Consider the following 25,508-nt stretch of genomic DNA (forward strand, 5'->3'; position numbering starts at 1 on the left):
ATCTGTCAATATACCGGCTGTAAATCTCATTAAGTAGGCAGCACCTCACAGTGGAATTTAAAATGCTGCTAAAGAAAACTATCTAAATTTTTTTGCTGAATCAATATTGAACAACTGTGGAGACTCACCTCTGACTGATATGTGGAAATGTTAATGATGGGCCATTAAATTTGAATTGGTCTTTCCTAACCTCAACCATGAGATTGCTTAATCTTAGGCAAAAAAAAAAAAAAAAAAATCCTTTACGAGAAATGGCTTGTTAAAATATGAAATTATTTTTTAACATGTAAGTGAAAATATTATTTTGCTCTGTAAGCTTTTAGTCTTAACAAACTTAAGCTTCTAAATGATCTCTATCGGGACCTTCTGCAATGTTTTCTTTCTTATTAATTATTGACATATTTAACCTCTCTGGGGCAGCCATATTGATAGACATAACTTTGCATTATTAATGGTTCACTGGGGAGACGACCTTCTGTTTAACTGCAAACCTGTGACCTCTTGACCACAAGTAGGTGAAAGCTTCTCGAGGGAACTTTCAGAGCACTCACTGTGCTCACTCAAAGTGTGTGCTCATTTCAGTTAATTCTGATTACAATTACAGAGACTGCATTCTGGGAGTGTGTGGTTTAGTGGAGGTGGATGGGACCAGTTTGTGACCTCAACTGTTCCAGATGGAGCAGTTATTTGGAGGGGACGCCATGGATCGGCCGCAGGCTTTGTCCCCACTGTCCAAAAGCACAGACACAGGCTGGTAGAATGTACCAGTGTGATCTAACAAATACAATAAAAGTGAAGTCATAAGGGCTAATGGATTTACAAGCAAAACAGTTACTTTTGAATTGAATGAAGTATCAGGACGGCTGTCATATTAATTGCAATATAAAATGCAAACCAAGTAGTAACATCTTTTTCTCTGCAAAAACTTGTGTTAAAACCTCTCCAAATATTTAGTTTTGCAGTTCATGTTTGTCTGGGCACATGTTAAAGTTGAACAGAATAACATAAACATAAATCACAAATCTATTTGCAGTGCTTCTATGAAAAGTCAAAGATATTTTTTTCAAAACCGTTAAGCCCTACTTTTTAGGGTTATTATAGTTTTTAGGTATTGCCCCTGTAGGTAAATGTGTCCTGTGCATATGATTTGTGGTGTGGTACAACCTGTTAAAAGCACCGCACTACCACCTTGCTGGAGGATTGAGTCTATTCCGTAACATGCCACACGGGGCACTAGTGCTAACCATTTTGGCCATTGCCCTGTTGGTGTTTTGACCCAGTGTACGGTGCAGTTCTGTGGAGAGGGGATGACGAGGTGTTAACATGTTAAACTACGACATTGTCCTCATGTTTTTTTTTTAGTTTGGCCACTGACAGGCCTGTGGACGTCTGATTTGAAGTCTTTGAAGTACAAGTGAAGATTTATTTGTTCTGCTCGGAGATGTCCTCTGTTGTCTCCCTTTCACCTGCCCCGGGCTGAAGCAGCGCTAATGTCTGTGTCTGTTTGTCTTGCAGGTGAAGGATCGTACAGGCCCGCTGTCTCACTCTGAAATATGGAATGCTCTCTGCACCAACCATCACTAATCTGCCATCTTTGGACTGACCTCCAATTGTTTAGTTAGCAGCTGTGCTTCTCCCCTCGAACTCTTGACAACTAGGGGACGAAGAAAAGGAGCCGGCTTTCCAAGTCCTCCTCAAAACGTACAGAGCACTTCTTTTTGTTTTACACTATTATTTTTGGAGCGGTTGTTTTCTTGATTCTTTTGTGTCTGGATAAATCATCAAAATGGATTTGGAGTCATATCTGTGGATGGTCATTATTGGCTTCATCATTGCCTTCGTCCTGGCCTTCTCGGTCGGTGCCAATGATGTGGCCAACTCTTTTGGTACAGCCGTGGGGTCAGGAGTGGTCACCCTGAAGCAGGCCTGTATCCTGGCCTCCATCTTTGAGACCTTGGGCTCCATGCTTCTAGGGGCCAAAGTGGGGGAGACCATACGGAAAGGCATCATCGATGTGAGTCTGTACAACGACACTGTGCCTGTGCTCATGGCAGGGGAGGTCAGTGCCATGGTCGGTGAGTCTTCATTTTATTTTCACCATACTTGAATATTAGTCAAGTATTACTAAAGATGTTACTTTATTACTCAAAAAAAATTAAGTATTTGAGGTGAGGTGGACCTGAGCATCAATGTGGGAAGACTTTCCTGAGGTGGCTCAGAGATCATTCTGTAACAAAGACTTAGCCGTTTGCTCCTAGTTCTGACTACTGCCGTGCATATTTTTGTTGTGACATTGGGCAAGACACTCCACATACCTCAGTGTGAATGTGGTGAGTCAGTGTGTGATTAGTGGTTGTCCAGCAGACTATTGTCACAGAGTGAATGACATTTTTCTAAATGTAAATTAGTCACTCCTTGGTGATGACACATCTTAAAGTAAAGATAATATTAATAATGCTTAACACTGAAATGCTAAATCCATGACCTAAAATGCTTGATTTTCTCACAGGCTCAGCCGTGTGGCAGCTCATTGCATCATTTCTCAAACTACCCATCTCTGGAACTCACTGCATTGTTGGGGCCACAATCGGCTTCTCCATGGTGGCCATTGGCACTAAGGGTGTTCAGTGGATGCAGCTGGTTAAAATTGGTAAAACACACACTACACCACATTGTCAGAACATATTTACCCTTTAATCACATCATCACATTTCCAGAGCAATAAGTGAATTTCATCATCATCATCATCATCATCTTTATTTGTTTCTGACATTTCTGTCTTAAGTCCACAAAAGCAAATCACCATTTCATGGTGTAATTGTATTTTGTAGCTTCAGTGGCCATTTTACATAGAAAAAAGAGACACTAAAGTTATTTCTTTTGTGGATGACTCCTCATACAGAACAGAGTCAATGCATTTGTAAACACTTTAAAAGATTTTACTCCCACAGTTTGACTTTCACTTTAATGCTGCTAAAATAATGCATAAACTCCAACTAAAATGGCAAAATCATGAGAATGAAAGGCTGATTTTACTGAATAATGTATTTAGTAAAAATCTTATAACAATATTCTCTTTTACCTTAGTTGCATCCTGGTTCATCTCCCCTTTACTTTCTGGACTCATGTCTGGACTCTTGTTCCTGCTGATCAGACATTTTATCCTCAGCAAGGTGAGCTCAAGTCACATGGCATATTTTTTTAAAACAAATCCTACAGTTGACATACCAGTTTAGATAAAATGCATTTGATTTGGCAACAACTTCATATCTGCAGTTATGCAACACAGTGTCTGCGCGATGAGGAAGAGCGAGTGCTACAGATCATTGTAAGGTCACTACTGCAGGATTATGATATGACTCATAGGAAGATTTCTCACTGCAGTTACTGTATAGTCACGATTGGGGCGGCCCACTCTTTACCCTTTTCCTAACCACGTGTTTATTTGACAGATTATTTAAATGTATTGTACTGTAATGATGATGTTAAGTGTTTAAGTGTTTTGAGAACAAATGCTACAGAGTTTTGTCTACAGAATCTACCATAGTGATGTAATTCTTGATGATTCCTTTGTGTTCATAATTGCTCACAGGATGATCCTACTCCCAATGGTCTACGAGCACTGCCCCTCTTTTATGCCTCCACTATTGGCATAAACACCTTTTCCATCCTCTACACTGGTGCCCCTTGTAAGTGATGACTAAATATTTTTATGTACAGTTTTATGTTTTTATGGATCCTGTAAAACACGTGAAAATAAAAGACAATACTTTGTACAACTGTTCTTTTTATCTGTTTTAGTGCTTGGATTAGAGAGCCTTCCGGTTTGGGCAATCTTTCTCATAACGTTAGCTGGGTCGCTGGTGTGTGCGTTGTTGGTCTGGAAATGTGTTTGTCCCTGGATGAGAAGGAAAATAGCAAGTATGTTTGTCTGTATATTAATAAGAAATGATTATTATTACAGTAATATTTGCTAATGAAATAAATGATGTCCTAACTTGTCTAACGTAATTGAACGAGTGCCAATTGACTTGGTGTTGTGTCTTCTGTCTTTTAGGTCGATTAAAGAAAGAACAGGCTCTGTCCAGGATTTCCTCTGAAAGTCTGGACAAGATCCCGGAGGAGGAAGAGGAGAGCCCCGTGTTCAAAGAGCTGCCGGGGCCCAAAGGGACAGACGAGGCTGTGCTGCCTTTGACTGGCAGCACTGAGCGGAGCACGCGGGAGTCGACTGGAGAGCTCAGTAACCAGGCCAATGGAAGCAGTGTGCTGCCAAATGGCAGAGTCTATGGTATATTTCTTCATATCTAAAATTAAATGTTGCCTTTGCAGCACTCAACACTACCCACTTCTTCCTTTTGTGCTGTAGGACGGACCCATTCCATGACAAACGGGTGCCTGAAGTCGCCCATCTCTAACGGGAGCTTCAGCTTTGACGGCCACATGCCGCAGTGACGGGCCAGGTGTACCACACCGTGCACAAGGACTCTGGTCTGTATAAAGATCTGCTTCACAAGATCCACCTGGGCCGCATGGACGACAACGAGCGCACCTCCTCCAACGCCGGCCAGCCTGAGAACAACTACCGCATGCTGCGCCGTAATAACAGCTACACCTGCTACACTGCAGCCATATGTGGCATGCCCGTCCAGCCGCTCAAACGCACAGAGTCACGTGACGACAGCGAAAAGCTCGTAGGAGAAGGAGGAGGCAGGAGTAATAGTGTGTCTTATTCAAAGAAGCGTATCCGTTATGACAGTTACTCGTCATACTGTAATGCTGTAGCAGAGGCGGAGATTGAGGCCGATGAGGGAGGAGTGGAGATGAAACTGGCCACAGAGCTGGAGGGGCTGCCAGAGGAAGGGGGCCCCGCGCCCGAGCCTCTGGATGACATGACTGATGAGGATAATGAAGAAAAAGAAAAATCTGAGGTGTTCCAACTGTTCCACTTCCTGCAAATTCTCACTGCTTGTTTTGGCTCGTTTGCCCATGGAGGCAATGATGTCAGGTAATCAATATTTAAAATAACATGTAAAAATGAAATATTGTAATAGAGAAAACTAGTTGGTGCTGTGTTGCTAAAGTAAATAACAAAAGTCATTTACTTCAGTAATACACATTACCGTACTTCCTTTGCATTTGTCTTTGCAGTAATGCCATCGGGCCACTGGTGGCGCTGTGGATGATCTATGAACAGGGGGGTGTGATGCAGGATGCAGCCACTCCTGTCTGGCTGCTGTTATATGGAGGTATAGGCATCTGTGCTGGTCTGTGGGTCTGGGGCCGTCGTGTGATCCAGACGATGGGGAAGGACCTGACCCCTATCACTCCCTCAAGGTGAGACTGTCTCCAAACAGACGACTGTGGAGGAATGTTCTGCTTTCAGAAGCTGATGGTGATGCAGATTTGTTCCAAGTTCTTCTTGTGCATAACTGAGTTCCAAAGCATTTTATTTACATGTATATTACTCCCTTGCACTCTAGTTGAACTACTGTAGATGATGTTGACCTCAGAGTCAGAGCTCACATTCTGCATATGCCACATTGACCTGTTACATAATTGTAATTGAACAAATAGCCTTGAGAAATGAAGCTGCACTCTCACATCTTCAGGCCATAAGCACATATAGATGCATACTCCACTGTCCTTGACACTAATCTTTGCATTGTCCTAGGGTCAAACCCAGAGAATAATGTATGTGTGCTGTTACTACATCTTGTGGAGTCGTTGAACCAAGAAGGGCTTTGCTGCAGTGAGTGATACCTGTGTGCCATGGATTTGAAGTCGAAATCTTCTAGTGAGTTTGTGCCAGTAGAAAGTGCAGGTTACAGAAGTGGCCATGTTGACAGTGGGACTCGGGCCTCTCTGTCTCAAACCGCAGGGAGGGACGCCACACTGACTCCTCTGACTGTTCCCTTTATCCTTTTCTTTTCTCATGCAGCCCTCTCCCCCTTCCTTGAGTCCATAACCTTTGTGTTGGACTTTTCTTTACTACTTTTCTCCATCTCTCAACATTTTTGTGCTCTTTTTCTAAGGCAGCCTCTAAATCATTCCCTTTCCCATAGCTCCCACCATCACTCTCACTCCATCCTAATTCGTATTCCTCTTCTAACATTTCTTCTCCGTCCTGGCCCCTTCGCTCTGTATGCCTGTTTTTTTTTTTCTTAATCTCCCTCATTCAATCACCAGACCATTACCAAGACTGTGCCAAGATTCAAGACACATTTGCTCTGCTTGACTATTCTAAGGGCTGTCCTCTCCATGTGACAAGAGGTTTGTTTGGGTCAGTGGCAGGAAGTATTGCTCTCCTTCAGTTTGTAATCAAACATGGTTGAGATGGGATTGTTAATTAACTCAATGTGAAGTGTTAGTTATGACATCTGTCACCCACATATGTGATTTATTTGCCTGAAAATTAGACACTGCCTCCTTGAGAAACAGTAACTGAGTTTTTCGTTTATATGTAAGGTATAATTACACCCAAAGCTTTTTACACAGTGTCTCAAGCTGCAGACATTTAGTGTGCTGCTTTTCTGTTGTTTTTGTTTATTTGGGTGCAGGGATTTTGGTGCTGTCCCATTACATCTGGGAATATATGAGAACTTATTATAAGTGGATAAAGATTTGGTTCCCTGAGTATACTCAGCTTTTACTGCAGCTCACAAGTAGGACATGCTTCTCTTGAACTGAAAATGTAAAATTGAAGTGTAAATGTCATTGTTTATATTTTGTGTGCAGTTCTCTGTAGAGCAGCTACTGTAAATGTTGTGCTTGACTGAATGTGATTCCAGCAGTAAGGTTACATAAGCTGAACGTCTATAGCATTTCAATGAAGGATGTCTCTTTGCTCTAACCTGCCTCCCCCTCCACAGTGGATTCACTATTGAACTGGCCTCTGCCCTCACTGTCGTGTTCGCTTCCAATATCGGAATTCCTGTCAGTACCACGCACTGCAAGGTATGATGAGAGCCCTCCAGCCAGAGTCCTAACCCTGTGTTTGTGATGGAGGGGGCTTTCACTGTCTTTAGTCCGAAACGCACCATTAGCAAATTAAACCTTTGTTGATTAAATGGCGATAAGGAAAGGTCTGAGTAAACATCAGGTGTAGTAGAGTGTGGCCAGACTAAAGGCAGCGCTGTGCGAGCCCCCTCCATGTTTTTCAGATCCTGTTCCAGACCAGAAGCATGACAAATCTAACCTCTGTTTCATTCCCTCCTCGTTCATTGTGGCCTAAGCACTGGCATGGTATATGTGGGTGCACTGCTTGGCCAGCAGCAGACTGTCGACCCCCACCAAGCTCCACCAACACTTGTTTCACTTTTTCACCTCCCCTCTCCATCTTTCTGTGTTTTTACACATCTGTCTTTACAGCGGATTTTGCATTGAAGTAATGAGTGCGCTAACAGTGCTTGTTGCATCAAATGTGGGCATCCCCATAAGCTCCACCCACTGCAAGGTATTGGAGTCACTGGTAGTGAAGCTGTGTTAAGGGAGAGCCTCACCTCTTCACCTGTAGCTGTCAATCGACCACACCAATCACAACTCTCGCTGTTGCAGCTTTGAGATCTTATGCAACTTCTTTTGGAAATGACAACAATTTTATTTTTGTATAACAGCGACAGACTTATCCAGCATATACAATTTTATTTTTCCTGTCACACAATATTTTGAATTGTATTTTCGCTTTCGGGCATTCCATAGCTGCGTTCCTCCTTTAGTGGACGTGATTAGATTAGTGAGCAGGAGCTGACTCACTACATTGGTATTTGTATGTTGTCATTTCCGTTGAAACGAAGCATAAGACCCAAAGTTGATATAAAATTTACTTAAAATCAATTTTTACACCATCCCCATCACCATCCATGCAATATTTTCACTTTGACTTTTCATTTTCAGATGCCCTTGTCTCCCTAAAAATACAATAATGCATAATAATAATAATAATACAAATATAAACCTACTCACAGCTACTGGTATTTAATTTGGGGTTTTTTGGGAGATTCACAGCAAAAAGTCTTGGACAAATACACGGTTGTTTTTATTTTTTCCAGTATTTTCTGCTGTGATCTCAGTATGTGAGTAATAACAGACACCACATTAGTTTGACATATTTATTCAGACTAATTGTCACCGGGTCAAACTGAAGTGGTGCCTGTTGTAGTGTGTGGGGCACAGGGCAGTCACTAGTTTCAGCCTTTAAATGGTGGAGACTTTGCACTAAGTTGTTATTTAGACAGAGGCAGATAATTGGATTATACATTTTAGAGCAAACCGGTCTCTGGATTTGCCCTGCGTTTGGCCGGTCTGTGTTGACCTTTTTATATTTAGGAGGAGAATGACTGACACTTTCTCGTGTTTCTGTTGCCCTAAAAGAGCAGCTCAAACTATGTGGCTCACACCCCACACACTGCCGGATTTTTTTTCCAATAAATACTGGGTAATTGTGTAACTTTTGGAAGTCTGATTTTTGCTGTAAAAAAATAGCACCTTGTTTGTTGAAGAGAAGTGTCTTCACAGCAGAAGTCAGACTTCTAAACAAAGTAATTTTCCTCTGTAGAGTTAACTTTTATGTGCATCCTTTTACTAACAGGCCCTTGGAAACACTACGAGGAGCCAGGCTCCAGGCTTTGGACTGTGTCATCAGGACACATTAATATTTAATTGTATTTGAGTATAATGTTAAAATTAAAATTAGATGTAGTCTTTGTGTAATTACAGTTGTGGTGTATGATGACCAAAAAGCCTGGAGCCTCTCCTCACTGTTGTGTCATGTCTTTACTTGGTCCGTGCTGCTGCTGATTTGGTCCCTGGCTCTTCGTCGCAGGTGGGCTCCGTGGTGGCAGTGGGTTGGATCCGCTCCAAAAAGGCGGTGGACTGGCGACTCTTCCGAAACATCTTCCTGGCCTGGTTCGTCACGGTGCCCGTCGCCGGCCTGTTCAGCGCTGCCATCATGGCCTTGTTCGTGTATGGCATCCTGCCCTTCGTCTGAGAGGTGCCAGGAAGGGCCAACAGTCGAGGGGGCGCAAGAAGAGAAAGAAGATAAAAATCACAGCAAAGGCAAAGATGAACGGAAACGAGAGAACGAGGTGACTGCGCATACAACACAAGAGCAGACAGGAGAGGCTCGTTTGTACTGTGGATTTGACAAGGGTTGGTCACATGTGTTTTTGTGTTGTTGAGTTTCTGATCAATTTTACTCTTCTCTTTGAACATGCCAACATGTATTACTTTATCTGCTGTATATAAACATTTGGAGAAAAAAATGAATAATTGGGGCTTTGTACACAGCGACAACTGCAGTGTCTTTATTTATGAAAAAAATCAGATAGCACACAAAGGCAAAGCCTGTAGTAAAACTACTTTCAGAGTAGTATTCCAACATGCCAGATGAAAAACAAAATGTACATATTGTTGAGTTTTGAAAATTGCTGCTTGCTTTAAAGTTAATTGCTTTAAAACAAATCGCTGTGCATGTGGCAAACCAACCCATCTGTCAACTTCCGTAACATCCAGTACTGGTAGAACGGGACGAGAGCAATCTGAGAGTAGGGTGGTGGGGTTGTCACTCTGCTTTTTATTTACCATACGTTACCATAGAAACCTGATTGCTTAAACGAGTTGATTTTTGTTATCAAGAGCTCCTGTATGTTTTTGGAGATGGGTCTCATTTTTTAATGATGTATTATACTGTAATTTGTATATAAATAATGTCCGTGAAGAGTTTTTGGGTATGTGGGGATCATAATTTGTTTTAAATGTAAATTGGAGGCCTCTTGTGTTTTTTGTTTTTTTTTTCCCCTTTACTGGATGCCTAATTTCATCAACATTTGTACTCATTCAATATATAATATGTACATAGACTTGGGTCCTACATTAATACTTTCTCCAAATAGAAATGATTTTTTTAAATACCAGTATTTGAAAATGGATAATCAAATTGAATTTATTTTTTAAGCACCAGGCCAAAGTAGTTGGTTTTGCCATATCAAGATGGCCAAACGCTAGAGCCATTGTCATATCGGTGTTTTGTACGTTGCCTTTTATACATCTGTCCCTGGGTCAGTTGCTATCGGACTCGTTTTTGCCTGTCTAATATCTGGGCTTCAGCTCGATCATGTGTTTGAGGCCTCCAGATCTTGAAAAAGCCTTGTTCTCTCACACATGGGGTTGTGTCATTCATATCGAACACTAAAACCAAGAACAAACTGTGCTTTATCTTAGGCGGTTATGCAGACATGTAAAAACAGGGGAATTGACCTCCCCAGCCACATGTGTAGCTTGTGTCAAGGTGCAGAGTTCAATACGATAGTCAAGTCTGCGGAGAACTAAAAAAAAAAAAAAAAACTTTCGGGGGGATAGTAAGGATCATCACCAGCTTTTTAACAAGGTCACCTGACCTGTAGATGAACAAAGTCTAAACCTTTTTTTTATTTGAACAAACTTGATGCCATGTGTTGCAACGTTTTGTTCTTGTGGTATAATTTTCTTTCTCCTTTATTTGAAATTCTGCTTACGTAGCCTCTTGCCTTGTAACCTCGTGTTTTACTTTAAAGACAGTAAATGAGTACTGTGGTGTTTACATTGTAACATTATTATTGTAGAGTATATGATAAAAAAAAGATGCCTAATGATGCCAATGAAAGACGAAACTATTAAACATAAATTTTAAGTGCAAGAAAAATAGCCAGAAGTGTCTAGAGTGAGAGAGAAGGCGGATGTTGTGTGCACGCGTGGTGATCTCATGCTTATTGCTGTGGTGGTAGTAGTGCTAATCATGATCTGGGTCTCTTTACACTGCTACGATAATGTTTAAACACTACATGGATGGGTGCAATTCACTAATGAAGAAACTAACTAGAGAAATGTCATCAAAAGTATATTTTTCTACCATATCTTGCGTTTTAACCCAGGTGGGCTTCCAAACACTTCAGAGAACACACTGCAGTCAGCTGATTGTAAATTGGAAGTGGAGTATATCTCACCAGAGAGGGCGCAAATAAACACTGCGTCACCTTTTCTGTGGTGCCATTGCGACGTGCAGTGTGTCCTCCAACGTGTAGAATGGTGTGCAGGTTGCCAATAGATCAGATTTCTAAATGATCATTTTTATTTTTGAACTTTAGATGAAAACACTTTGTAATTTTGTTTCCCTGTTGCTTCTTTCATGAGTGCTTAGATTAGGGCACTGTTGAGCTCAATTGGGAACTGACAACTGGACAATGAAAACATTTTTCATTTGAATGTGATTTACAAAGGCTTAAAGTCCAGACACTGCCCACTGCAAAATCACTGACTCACTGGAATCCACAAGGAAGGTGATTGTCATTATTAATCTAATATGTCTAGCTTCTACATTAAGTGCCCAAGTAGCAAAAAATGAGACACTGTGTCAACTATTTATCATCTGAATCAGGATTAAAATAATTATCAGTCCATATCATCTGTAGCAGCCCAGCTCTGCTCTGCTGTCAGTTACATTAGTCAAACACTGTACAGGATTAAATGTGTGGGTAGATTTGGATCTTAAGCCCTTGTAACTTTCACTGTCATTGATGTTCTCATGCATTCAGTCCTGATGGGCCAAAAGGGAGGCACTGCTCCAATGAAGGGGAATGCAAATATCACCCTCTGGTGGCTGAAACTAGAAGTTGGCAGTTATGTTTTTGACATGATGCATACAAAAAAATGTCAAAAAAAAAATTGGACAAATGTTGTTTTCTGCAGCCACTGGGAGGGGCACTTCCCCTGCTGAAAGGGACATTCACATCAGCCTTGTAACTGCCCAGTAGTTCTGTGATTGCCATTGAGGGAGCCCAGTTCTTGGATTTCTTTTAATACTTCTTTTGATGTAATAATGGGAAAACTTGTGCTATTTCCTCCTCCCTGAATGTGCAATACACAGTGTAGTTATGAAAGGTCCCTGGGTGTCCCGTTGAAGCAGACTCCGGATATGGCGTGCTGCTGTCTTATTTGTTTTGTAGTCCGTTTTTCAGAATGTGCTCCTTGGCTGGCCTGCAGGCTTAACAGCTGTGTTGTCTTTTACCGTTTACTGCTATTTGACTGTCTAGTTCTACAAAGTACAGTAATAAATGAATTTTAAAAAATGTAGCCTGTTTCTACAAATCTTTAAGGTATTTTGATTTGCATATAATGTACTGTAATGTTTTATTTAAAATTTTAGTGGTAAGATGTCTGCATTCAAGTAAATTATGGGAATTAAAATTACAAAGATGAAATGCGTGTCCTGTCATTTCTCACTTTTTTATTCAACACTTCATTCTCCTGTGAAAAGACTTCAAACTGTGTATAATCTGTGTTCCTTTGGTTTACTGCAGCAACCTTTAAAGACTTGATGAATGCGCCAATTGCTTCCAGGCTGTTATTTATGGTCTTAGCCTCGGTTATAATTCAGCCACTGTCACGTTCTCACTAACCACTGCAGTTTCGCTAAGATCTGATTCATGTTCTGGTCATAGATGCACAGCAAAAAGACAAACGAGAGTACAGATTGGGGTTAGTTTGTTTCCATCCAAAACATTTTATTGTCCTCCACACTTGAGTTTACCCTGTGATTTGGCCTGTGTGCTGAGCCAAAAAACATACATTGCATTTCTTCAGGTAGTAGTGGAGGCATACAAAGTTCTCGAGTGATTCATGAATGAAAGAGTATACATGATTATCCTTCAAGTCACATGAGTCATCTTTGCATTCATGACTAATCAACAAAGAATTAATTTGAGATCACAGGAAGCTGGAGGTGGATGCATCTGGTCTTCAGAAAGAAGGGGAAAAAGCAACCGTAAGAAGACTATGTGTGTTTCTTCTGTTTAGAAAGGCCAGAGAGAGTAGACAATGTTCATGTTTCGGTCTGTCGTGTGTCGCCTTTATGTAAAGCATTTGTAGTGTACACAAATAGACACTGGATATGCAACTGCAAAGTGCCCAGTCAATATAAAGCAAGGTCACATGACCCAAAACAGGTGACGTCACATAAAGGGAGTGGTTAAACCGGACATGTATAAGAACCAACCAAAGCCATCAGTCTGTGTACAAGTACTGGTGCAGAAATGCCACCATTGAGGCAATAGCACCGTTAATTACAGCTCTTCGGGTGTGTGTGAACATAAAAGGTCCTCCCCATTTAGTGACGGTGCAGATAAAAATGGGCACATGGTGATTTAAGCTCATGCTTAAGTTGTGGTAAACCATCCAAGCACTTCTTTAACAACTAACTATAAATACAGCAGCGTTTCAACAGGAGAGCATTCTGTCTGCTTCCTCTCCTGGGGTGAAGGTGACGACTGTCTCTTAAAAGACTATATTTGCCCATTTGCAAAGGAAAACGCCTTATGTTGAGCTGATTATCAACTTTCCAATAGATTTCTTCTATAATATATTTATAAAGTTATTTACTTTCTTCCACACACCCACCACGCTTGCTCTCACATTCTCTCGTCTCACTACTTTTATTCAGTGTACACAACTTAATAAACATGGGGTTGAGAGTGAGTGACAGAGCTGAAATGACAATCACTAAAAAAAAGCCAAAAAGATCCGCAGTTTTTTGTCATCCATTGGCAGTTGAGCAGACGCGCGGTCAGCCATCACAATGGTGTTATCGGGAGGCAAAGATCGGGTCATCAAAGGGGAGGGGCAGGGGGCTCTTTTTTCATAGGCGCTGTTTTAGTTGTGGGTTTCGTTGACTTGCTTGACACTGTCGTGCTCTCTCTAAGATTGAGGTTCTCCAAAGCCACATCTAAGGTCATGACTTCCACGCAGCCCATGGCCTGGAAATCTGCAAAATTCCTCACAGGGGCATGGCCGTCATCGTCATCCTCTGAGGAAGAGGCGGAGGCGTCTTCGTCGTGCAGCAGAGTGGACAGCAACAGCTCCGTAACAAACAGGCTCCGGTCTGCCCACTGGGCCTCACACGCCTGCCGCTCCACCTCAGACAACCGCGGCTCACTGAGCCTGCACAGCACAAAGAGGTCACTTTATTAAGTCTAACACTTCAGGCTTTATATTCAACACAAAAACATGTCATGACCAACAGCTAGAAAAACATTACTGAGCTCATAATGATAGCACTAATTATCTGAAGAGCGTCCTTTGAAAACTTTCATGAAGATGACTATATGATTCTAAGCCCACCCGCCTACTCGTGTTCATGCTGCCATGTGCTTTGGTTTGTTTCAGTCTAAAAAAACATTCATTGGAAGTCTTAAAAAAATTAATTTTCCCAACTTTGAAAACTCCAGCTTGCAGAGCAAGGCAAAATATTCTGGCTAATATATTTTTACTACAGATTAGTTTTTTCTGAGTGTTGAGTGAGTGTAGCACCTGCTGAGTAGAAACTGGGAGCTGTGTGCGGTGTGTTGTGAGGGCTCTGGGGGTCCTGGGTTTGGGCTAGCGCTGGGGTTCATGTTGGTGCTGGGGTTCGTGGTGGTGGAGTTGGACAGAATGGCGTTGGAGCGACCAGAGATCCGGGAGGCGTTTCGGGCAGACTCCAGCTGCTGCCGCGCTGCCTGCGCCTGCTGCCGCTCCAACTGTAACTGCATCTGCAGCTGCTGCAGCTGAGAGGCCGACGGACCTGCGCTGAGCTGACCCCCTGCAGACCGCCTCACCCCGGACAACTGGGACAGGAGCTCTGCAAACGACAGGTGAGAGAAGAGAATACATCAATACCGTCATTATATTATTCATGATGGTAATGGCCTTGTGTTTTTTACAGCTTCACCTGTGTTTGTTAATAGTTTAGACAAGTTGTAAGTTTGATTTGAGTCTCTTAGGGGTAAAGATGGTGCATCCGACAAGTTCTTATTTAAACAGACTTGGACCATGTCATTACTTCTGGGCTTATTTATTATTTTTAATAAAAAACATTGACACATTCTATGCCCCTCATTGAGTGAACCTGAAGTAGTAAACACATCGCATGGTGCATGGGTGTCAGGCTGACCTGCTATGGGGTCCATGGCCTCTCTGCTGTAGTTGGAGCTCTGTGAGGCGCTTTGACTGGTAGAGAGCCCCCCTGTGGTGCTGCTATTGAAGTGCATGTTTGACCTACGGGCTCGGGGTCCCCCTAACCCACGGCCCGGGTGAAACATTCTCCTGACGTGCCTGACGCCACTGGACTCATCGTGGAAACTGCTGTTAAAGAAAAATACCTTCACACAAGAAAAAGTTAATACTTTTTCTTCAATTAGAAAAGCATGCGATCACTTTGCATCCACGCTAACAAATGGTTATACGATAAATACAACCAAAAACTACATAGAAATAAAACCCAGTGTAAGAGTCAAAGGATATCAAGTCTCTAGGTGCTCTGTGTTCAAGTGTGAGATGAGCAGCAAAGTCATCAGTCACATGATTTGGATCCCCACCTGGCAACGCTGCACATATGGGGCAGATCTAAAAAGGAAAAGATGCAAATGTAATTAAAAAATGTTTAAAAATCACAAAAATCAATAAAACATTTTTGGATTGGACCATCCCTATTTGATATGTTATTTATGAGTCGATATATGTGTCTGCTGTTATGCCCCGTAACCAATATCTGCAGATACAAAATCCATAGCAAGGATCAAACTTAAGACCAATATCAGGGGAAACCCTCAGACATCACTGATAAACAATAACTCATCCCTAATCATAGATGACAGATTTAACTAGAGACAGATTTGAACACACCACTTCTGTGGAGGTCTCTGTGTGTTCAGCAGCCACATGCTCCTGCAGAGACATCTCTGTGTAGCCCATCCTGCCACAGTATGGACATGTGAAGGCCTGAGGCTGCTCCACTGAGAAGGCCTCTCCTCCGTAATACAGGTCTGAGGAAACAACAGTCAGAATCACATGACTTCATTACACACATTCTACAGGGAATCTCACAATGTACTTTTGAGTTATAAATACTCTTTTGGCCAACTTATGGGACACAATGAACCAACTAAATACATTTAATCCTTAATTAACTTTTCACACTTTTTAAAATAAAATGTAGTATATTTATAGCCATTGTTATTTCAGGGTTTCTCCAGACAATATGGAGAAAAACTGAAAATGTCTGCAGTAGTCTTAAACTCAATACCATCACCAATGTCCAGCCTTCTTCATTGATAATCATGATTATTCAGGTCACAATATAAAATGAAGAAATATAATTGTGAGAATTTCAGAGGCAAAATGAAGTAATTTCTGTTAAATGTATTTAATCTATCTAATCTTATTAATGTAAAGTTTACGAGGCAGTTTTTATCACTTCAACTTTATCATTCAGACAGTTCAATTTCATAAACCACATCACAGATTGTGACATATTAGATCATGTAAATTAAAGAAAATTAAGGATCTCACTATTGTGGTCATGGTGTCACTAATCATGAATTAAATCAAGATGTTTTTTCTCATAATAATCATGACACATTTGATATTGTGACATCCTCACTAGACACCGTTCAAATGCACTGTGAAAGTCTAGACTCCTAGTTGTTGGTTTACTAAATTAATATTAGGTATATATCCTGAAAATAAAATCAAACGTTGGACATAAGGCTAATTTATCGTTTTTCTGGTAGTCTGTTTTTTGTGTTTGGAGGTTGTGACTGAAAAAGGCTGAGAACCACTGATCTAGGTTTGATACTAGGTTTAGCATTGGTTATTAGTAACTGAGTAGCTTCACCTTTTAGTGTAGTAGTATTGATTTACTTTTATTTTATCTTAAATGTATCTTATTTCTTCTTATCATTAGAAAAAATATCTATATCTGGAGTGTTGTTTTTTTTACATGTTTGTCAAGTTTAAAATCATTAACAACATTGAACAATGGCTCCTGAAAAAAACAGGATTTGACATAATACAATATTTTCATGTACTTGACTCATTTCTTAAAATCAGCTAAATGTGTGGATTTTAGGACTCAGTTGTCCTCACAGTCACACCGACAAATTGTCAATGAAACAATAAAAACCTAAATAGTGTAGAGTGACAGTGCTCATTTTGCAGATAAAAAAAACAAAAACAATAACAGAAGCAAAACCACAGAGTGACACGTGATGTCAAACTTACCAAAGTCGACTCTTGTTAATATACATTGCATGGGATGCTCTGTTGTGTGTCTGGTTGTTGTTGCACCGCTCTCATAACATGACGCACACAAGTCGTAGTCGTAGCAGATTAAACATTTGTATCGCCGACCTCTGAAGTTGCCTTTCAAACATGCATCACAGCTGACACCTAGAGGAATACAAGGAACATCAGTAACAGAGACAGTAGTGCTCAGTATAGAGGCTGGTTTTGTGTCATCACATCTCTGATAATTTACAGTTATCCCAAGGTTAGACTTTTTCCCCTTTATTTATAAATTTTATTTTCTTTATGTGTTTTTTTTCTAATGCAAAGCTATGGATGTTTGGCCATTAAGTAGAAAAATCATTTTTTCTTTCATAAAGAAGGATTTTATGTAGCTAATTTTTTCCCTGATTATGGGAAAGATGGAGTGGTGTGAGCAGAGTTATGTTTTAGTTTTTCCTCGAGTGATGCAGAAAAGAGGGAGCCACCGTCTGTGTGACTGGTCATTTATGTTACATTTGATCCCAAACTCTATTCTCATTAATAACAGACACGCTACAAATCATGACCTAAAAATATAATCCTGTTTCTCTGATGAGAAATGCGTCTAACAAAACAAACTCACGTCATGTCAACGTACACAAATGGTATGCCCTATGTTAGGTGCACCCCATTCTTGATTGACTTGGACAGTCGTGCAGTCAAGTGTATTGTATGACACCAGTGCTGTCTGTAGTGCCCTCATCTGCAGCTCGTGAAAGCTCTTAGCCCTGCTGGTCAGACTTGGACTCATGTGAAAATGAAATAACACGTTTATATTGTGTTTAATGTTAGTGAATTGAATGAACCACCTGAAACTTTGCTAAAACACGCTCAGTGTTTGGAGATCGCAGGATGTGACAAAGCAAATGGTTTTCACTGCACAGTGACTCCGCTGGTCCCTGTGCTCTGACCTTAACACTACACTCAACTTTTTCCCCACAGAGGGGTTTGACAGACAGTTTATGACAGTGTCTCACATCAAACTTCAGGATCAACAAGGTTGGACACAAGGACGAGGATCTGTGGCTCTGCCATCGCCAAACCCACTAACGCCACAAACGGAGTGTGAGCAGGTCCTTACACCAAGAACTCAATCACATGACTGAAAGGTGTGAAAAGGGCCGTGTCTGAGTAAAAGCTGCTGTGTTTGTCCCTGTCCTCGCTCCTGTCCATGAGTAACCTACAGAACAGTCAAAGCTAACAGCAGCGAACATGACCACGGCTCTTCCGCATGTTTGTCAATGTTGTTTTGGTTTTACGAGTTTAACTGTAACATTTATTAAAACGCAAATGTGTCGAATAAGGCCTCCTGATAGAAGATAAACACCTCAGTAGATGATTAACAAGCTGTGTTCTTGCAAACTGACTCTGCAGACTTGCAGATAGCATTAGCAGGTGTTAGCTTGAAATGGATGCAAACAAGACACTCGCGGCTAGCTTCCGTTAGCTAGCAGCGCTCTTTTATTTCCGATTGCAAACTCTGACTTGCTTTTTATCTGTTTTGAATGTGATTTTACCTTCATGACGGGACATCCTATGAATACTGATGCAGGCCCCGTCTCGGGCTCCCCGGCGTAGAATACAAAATAGTGTGTGTGTAGAGAGGAGAAGCCGGGGCTGTCCCTGGCCTCTTCCCTCATGAAGGATCCGCTCTGGCACACTGCCCCCCTGCGTCTCCTGCTGTGTCACTGTACACCGCACTGCGCCCCTCCGGACACATGAGGGCGCTGTAGCTTTACTCTGAGCTCTGATCCACAGTGTGTCACTGTACACCGCACTGCGCCCCTCCGGACACATGAGGGCGCTGTAGCTTTACTCTGAGCCCTGATCCACAGGGGCAGTGCTGCGTCTCCTGCTGTGTCACTGTACGCCGCACTGTGCGCCTCCGGACACACGGGGGCGCTGTGGCTTTACTCTGAGCCTGAAATACAGGTTTATACCTATATATATCTATTCAAACATGTAACATATTTATAATATATGTGTGTATATTTATGCAAATAAGATATAAATTAAGTTAATGAGGCACAAGTCAAGTTAGTAATCCTTATTAGCAAATGGTCATGTTAGACATATAGGCCAGTTTAATAGAGCTGCGTGGGCAGGTAAATATTACTAATATGCAAATTTTAAAATGACGAGTCGGGTTCTGTGTATGAAAATTCTTATAACCATGGAAAGGCCAGTGACGAGGGAAACTTGTTGCATCTGATCTGTGAATAGGTCATATGACATCCCCCACCACACCAGCCTGTTATAGGCACATAAACAGTTCGATCAAGATCAATTAAAATGATAAAGTAAAGACTAAACAGATAAACGTATGTCGTTTTTCCCCAAAACATAAAGTTCAAAACAAAGAGTTGGCCTAAAATCTAAAACCTGGGCTAAAACCTCAGAATAGAAACATGAGGTGGCTACAGTGCTGCAAGAGTCTGAACAGCAGAAGATTGCTGGGAAAAAAAAAAAAAAATTCTAACAAACAAACTATATCCTTATAGCCAAATTTGTAGGTTATGAAAAAGACCAAGTGTAATAAAATGATAAGGTTTTTAGTTTTTATAAAATCATTGTGTACTATGCTGCAGTGTAATATAGTCTGTATCACATTGCATCACTGAACTGCAGTAACCTCTGCTGCTCGCACGAGCATATGATATGTTTATTAACACATGGCCAATTAGGGCCAATGCTGAAATGTGCATATTTGTGCTAATTAAGCAAATAAATCAGCGGTGCAAACACAACATATGTGTTTCATATTGGGAAAATACCATAACCTTATTTATCTTAGACAGTCTATGAAACAGCCTCAGAGATGGTCGGATTGTGATCATTTCAAATAACTAAACATACGTAGGGAGGGATATATATTTTTACTATTATTATTTGCACCCCCATTCTGCGCTCTCAATTTGCATCCCCCATTGTGCGCTGAGCTTTGGCACAGCGCCACAGCAGCAGCGGGTTCAACGTTTTCTGTGGGTGGAAACATCCCTGTGCACGGGACAAGGCAGTAACAGCTCTACATGACACACAGACAGCACAGGAATCCCTCTTAACAGAACTGTAGTCGTACTGTACTAAGTATCTGACTTCCTATGAGTCAGGTTCTCCCTTTTAAGACATTGAACACTCTCTGAACAGACTATTCCTGCGCCTATAAGAGTCAGGTTGGACGAGCTGGTGGTAGGTGACCTTCTTCGTGCCTGGACGGTTACATTTATGGCATCTTGCGTCAGAAAAGTATAGATACACACCCCAAAACAAGCACAAGCTCCGGCGCGCAACGTGAGCCGCTTATACTACGACTTCATTCAAGTTTGCCACGCCTTTCAACGTCAACAAAACGGGGGCTTGACCAATAGAATCCACTATAGATCAGCCGATGATCAGATGACTGAAAAGGAGAAACTATTTAAAACTCTAATGAGTCGCTTGATGCCAGTGAATACATTTGTTGAGCGGCACCTCTCCAGTGCGCACTAATCGCACCAAACGCACCAAACGCACCGCGCCATCGGCTCTTTGTCGCCCCTGGATATTTAAGCTCACACCTCACAAACCTTTTACAAAACACATTTTCACCAGGAAACTACAATCTCTCTGTATTCTCCTGAGATCAAGAAATGATTCAGAAAGTCATTTCACTGTGGATTTTACTACAGTGCGCCTTTGTGTCTTCAGTTTTTGGGGAAAACGCCGTGCTTAAGGGTAAGCTCTTGCTTTTTGTCCATTGTTCATTCATTCTATTTTCATTTTCCAATCATTTGAACTGTTCCCATTTTACGCACAGCTGCCACTTGACGCCAGAATCAGTTTCAATAAAGAATAATGTGCGTATAGTCTATAAATTGGATAAAATCTTGAGTCGCCAGGGTTTTATTTTATTTTCTTGCTTGATATAGTTGCATGTGAACAAGTGTGGCGGCAGAAAGTGAGCGTGAAAAGCAGGAATGGATTAAGCCGCATCAGTACGTGTCCTTATTGGGAGTAACTCATGACTGTGGGAAATATTTGGAAGTAGGTTACGCTGAATCCACGTTTTACCACAGACCAGTTTTAGTCTCAATAAAAATTCATCCCAGCTGAAGTCATTTACCCGGCTCTTCCAAAGGGCACTGCGTTCACCGCCTCACATCTGACTGTTGGCTGTGCGCCCCTGGAATCAAAGCACACTGCAACTCCCATTTTTAATAGACTTTACTAGTTAATTATACAAAACTAACGCCCCAGTCTCCCCAGCTATAAATGTTTCTTCTAATCATGGTGTAAAAGCTTTATGTTTTGTCCTATTTTCTCAAAGTTTGATGTCTGTCTGCAAAAGTGGGACAGAGTCAGACTTGACAGTGCATTTTGTGGCAAAGGAACAAATTGATTTAACACTGGAGAAGCAGATTCTAGCTTTCCATATCACATCAGACTTTAAATGCTACGGAAAACCCATTGGATATTTGTAAAAGGACTAAATGGAAGGTCCTGGACATCCCTAAATGTGTTCTTTTGCTTTTCTTGTTAGGTGAAGCCAGTGATCTTGATGAACTGTCAACGAACAGCAACTCCAAAGAAGGCACGATTAAATTCAACATGAGAAAAAGCCTAGATCTGGAGCAGGAGGGCTGCTACTTACAGACCGGCAAAAAAGAGTGTTTAGAAGAATGTGGCTTCAACGCTACAGCCAAAAGCATCTTTATTATCCACGGCTGGACGGTAAGTTTAAATATATATGTATAGGACATGATTGCATTTACTGTCTAGCCCCTCATTTAAAGTACACTTCCTTTCAACCCTGTGGAAGAATGTATCAAGTGAATGAGAGACAGCTTTGCATCTGTCCTGTGCAAAGGTCTTCAGGGTCATGCAGACGGATTGATCTGGGTTTTCTTCTTCACAGATGAGTGGGATGTTTGAGAGCTGGATGCACAAACTCGTCTCTGCCGTGATGCAGCGAGAAACTGAGGCCAATGTGGTGGTGGTTGACTGGATATCAATGGCCCAGCAGCTCTACCCCGATGCTGTGAACCATACTCGCCTTGTGGGACGAAGTATAGCGGACATGCTCGACTGGCTCCAGGTTGGTAAAACTCCTAATCTTTTATCAAGTTTCTAAACTAGTGCACAAGCTGGTTCACATACCGAAGCCAAGGTCGTGTCTGCTGTATTCTCCTTCCGTGTGGTATATAAACGTTAGGTGTCTCTAGTATTTAGGCCTGTGACGAAAATGGATACCGTACGTTCCCATGTGTTCAGTTCTAGAGATGATTTGTGGAGCTGTCATGATCAGACTTGAGGTAACATTACTGTGTGTCCTGGAAGGCATTTGACTCGCAATGTGATGTGCAATAAAACAGGAGAACACTTGAATTTTCTTTTTATAACATCAGTGCCAAACCGTGTAATTAGGTTCAAGTCTTCTGTGCACTTCTTTGGTATGTGACAGTTCTCTTTTAAGATGAGTTGCCCAAAAATTAGCCTGCACACAAAGTGAAAATCCCCCTGCTAGTTGGTTGTAAACGCACACAAAAGCGTTTTTTCACAGAGACAAACTAGGGCAGATGGTGGAGGCGCTGTAGCATGAAGGGACGGTGTGTAGTAGGTCTGATCTAAAGCAGAGAAGATGTGAGCATGACTGATTATAGCTGGCTTAAATCCAGGTTGTTCATGCTGATCAGTATTCACAATGGCAGCAGCGAAGTTGAAGGTTTATCTTCTTTTTCTAGGATGAAACACAACTACCTTTGAAAAATGTCCACCTCATCGGGTACAGTCTCGGCGCACACGTAGCGGGTTATGCTGGAACATTTGTACAAGGGACCATTGGAAGGATCACCGGTATGAATTCTTTAAAATGTCTAATAGTGCGCCTTAAATCTTTGTCCAACTGCAGCTTTGTAATCTCTGCTTTTGTGATTAGGCCTGGACCCAGCTGGACCCATGTTTGAGGGGGCCGATGAGCACAAGCGCCTCTCCTCAGACGATGCAGACTTTGTGGATGTGCTGCACACTTACACCCGCGGGGCCCTGGGAGTCAGCATCGGCATCCAGGAGCCCATTGGAGACATTGACATCTACCCCAACGGAGGCGACGGGCAGCCTGGTTGTTCGATTGGTGATGTTCTGACAGTGGCTGGAAGTGAGTTCAACAGACAGTGATTTTCTATAATCCTGTATGTTATGGTTTTGTTCATGGAGGTGTGTTTCCTTCCTGTAGATTTCATGGAGGTTGTGAAATGTGAACATGAGCGAGCTGTGCACTTGTTTGTGGACTCTCTTATGAATAAAGACCACATGAGCTATGCCTTCCAATGCACCGGACCAGATCGCTTCAAGAAGGGCATATGTCTCAGCTGCCGCAAAAACCGCTGTAACAATATTGGCTACAATGCGAGAAAGATGCGCAAGAGACGCAACACTAAAATGTACCTCAAGACTCGTGCTGACACTCCATTTGGAGGTGAGTTATTCAGATCTGTGCCTCAGTTTATAATGAAATCACCAATGAGGATCACAGTACTTCAGCTGTTTGTTGTGATCTTAGGCTTCCACTACCAGATGAAGATGCACGTGTTTGACAGGAAACTGTCTGTTGATCCGGATCCCACATTTTATGTCAAGTTGCATGGTGCCCACAACGATACCAGTGGCATTTATGTAGATGTGTAAGTATGCACTGTTATGGGATTTATAACTATGCACTTTAGTATTTAACTTCAAGCCTTTGATTTTGAATTTTTCTTTTCCTTTTTCAGTCCTGACAATAAAATCGGTTTGAACGCCACTAACACCTTTTTGGTGTTTACTGAAGAGGACATTGGAGATCTGCTGAAGATTGAGTTGAGCTGGGAAGGAGAGACCGAATCCTGGAGCTCAATATTGAAAAGCCTTAAGAAAAATTTCTTGTCCTGGAATACCAGCTTGAACAAACCAGTGCTACAAGTGCGGCGTATCCGTGTGAAAGCCGGAGAAACACAAAAGAAGTAAGTGAAGTCCAAACAAAAACTATCAGCATTTTGTTTATAATAGAAAATCCTCACCACTGTTGATTTATATCTTTCCAGGTTTACATTTTGTGTCCCAGACGAGTCAAAAATGGACATTTCACCAGGAGAGTCCCTCACACTTGTAAAATGCCGTGATGGCTGGGAATCAAAACCACGAAAACGGTATGAAAACACTCTACGTATAAAGTACTTTTCATTTTTATCCTTTTTAGAGAAAACTAAATCCAATTCTAATTCACAGACTGCCAATGTAATGACTTAGCACTTCCAACAACTGATGCACCATCACCCTGGGGACCCGTCATAGAGACAAGAAGCCACGGCTTCTGGAACAAGCACTTTTCAAAGCAGGAGACTGGAGGCCTTGTACTGAACCTGCAGAGTTTCCATTGGACAGTGAGTGGTGTCTGCCCAGAGCAGGAGCAGAAGCACAAAGGCTTTCCCAGCTGTGTCGGGACTGCCCGGATTACAGGACGTTCCTTTGGTGTGGACTAGTGAAGTAGAATATAGTCAAATGTCTGTGGACAAACACCAGCATTTGTAGTCATGGTACTGTACATTTTAAACTATTTTTATTTATAAGAAAATGAAAGCACTGCAAGACCAATGTTATTTATGAAGGCACACTCCACAATGAGGCATTTGTTATTAATGCAGTATTTGCCATGTCTGAGTTGTAATGTTTGTGTTGTATGTTGTTACTGAGAGATTAATGATGAAACACTGAAGAGATTCTCATCTCCTTGCGCGCACACACACACACACACACACACACACACACATACACTTTCTGTACCTTTTGTACTTGTATAATGCTTCATCCGTGGGTGTGTCATTGTACATAATGTAAATAACTTTTTGGAAGAAAAAATAAATTCACATTATTTGTACTACCTTGTGTGTATGTTTTGTTTGTTTTTTTCTTTTTAATGAAGAAATGAGAGATTGATTTTCTTATAAGTCTAATAAGAAAAGATCTTGTGGTTTTTGCAGTTTCCCTTTTCTAATTTAAGTGATTTAAATACTCTGGTTTTGGTTTCTTAAGTATTTCCAGGATGGAATTACATATTATATTTCAGCTAAAGTGATGAAGGAAGTATAAATGTTAGATTCTAATTAAACAGAACTGTAAGTCTTAGTGTTGCTTCGTGTTGGTGCAGTGGAATTTACAACTTCCGAGTTAAACTGTTAAGAGAAAAGCTGATCTTATCTGACTTTTTCTACAGCCTGTGTGTTGTAAATACTACCACGAGATCAGAGGCGCAGGTTATTCATATTTACTGGACGTCCTCTTAAAATAATGACATCATAGTTTGTACTTTTTGCCTCTGATGTTGAAACCTAAGATCCAGAGATTGTCTTCTCTCATAACACAGAAACCTTGTTCTAGAATGAATT

General features: G+C 41.5%; 3 protein-coding genes across 3 annotated transcripts in view; 2 read left to right on the forward strand and 1 right to left on the reverse strand.

Moving 5' to 3' along the window:
- Positions 1 to 12,233, forward strand: part of slc20a2 (solute carrier family 20 member 2) — a 28,516-nt gene extending 16,283 nt beyond the window's left edge. Inside the window, 11 exon segments of the mRNA XM_055223992.1 lie at positions 1,516 to 2,075; positions 2,510 to 2,650; positions 3,088 to 3,173; positions 3,593 to 3,689; positions 3,802 to 3,921; positions 4,058 to 4,288; positions 4,367 to 4,447; positions 4,450 to 5,005; positions 5,149 to 5,334; positions 6,870 to 6,954; positions 8,822 to 12,233. Of these exon segments, the coding sequence (XP_055079967.1) occupies positions 1,787 to 2,075; positions 2,510 to 2,650; positions 3,088 to 3,173; positions 3,593 to 3,689; positions 3,802 to 3,921; positions 4,058 to 4,288; positions 4,367 to 4,447; positions 4,450 to 5,005; positions 5,149 to 5,334; positions 6,870 to 6,954; positions 8,822 to 8,986 (2,037 nt within the window). The 5' untranslated portion in view covers positions 1,516 to 1,786 and the 3' untranslated portion in view covers positions 8,987 to 12,233.
- A 272-nt stretch (positions 12,234 to 12,505) lies between these two features.
- Positions 12,506 to 18,812, reverse strand: LOC117375938 (E3 ubiquitin-protein ligase KCMF1-like). The gene is made up of 7 exons (XM_033972322.2): positions 18,627 to 18,812; positions 17,065 to 17,232; positions 15,688 to 15,827; positions 15,307 to 15,408; positions 14,957 to 15,137; positions 14,338 to 14,644; positions 12,506 to 13,968 (listed from the first exon to the last, which is right to left on the reverse strand). Exons 1-7 carry the CDS (start codon positions 18,640 to 18,642, stop codon positions 13,638 to 13,640), a joined length of 1,245 nt encoding a protein of 414 aa, XP_033828213.1. The 5' UTR covers positions 18,643 to 18,812; the 3' UTR covers positions 12,506 to 13,637.
- Positions 18,813 to 20,130: 1,318 nt separating this feature from the next.
- On the forward strand, positions 20,131 to 25,003 carry lipg (lipase, endothelial). Its single transcript, XM_033972321.2, has 10 exons — positions 20,131 to 20,823; positions 21,629 to 21,819; positions 22,004 to 22,183; positions 22,830 to 22,941; positions 23,024 to 23,242; positions 23,321 to 23,563; positions 23,648 to 23,768; positions 23,859 to 24,086; positions 24,168 to 24,272; positions 24,352 to 25,003. Exons 1-10 carry the CDS (start codon positions 20,739 to 20,741, stop codon positions 24,362 to 24,364), a joined length of 1,497 nt encoding a protein of 498 aa, XP_033828212.1. The 5' UTR covers positions 20,131 to 20,738; the 3' UTR covers positions 24,365 to 25,003.
- Positions 25,004 to 25,508: the final 505 nt, after the last annotated feature.

Source organism: Periophthalmus magnuspinnatus, chromosome 9 (genome assembly GCF_009829125.3).
Source record: "Periophthalmus magnuspinnatus isolate fPerMag1 chromosome 9, fPerMag1.2.pri, whole genome shotgun sequence".
Classification (NCBI taxonomy): domain Eukaryota; kingdom Metazoa; phylum Chordata; class Actinopteri; order Gobiiformes; family Gobiidae; genus Periophthalmus; species Periophthalmus magnuspinnatus.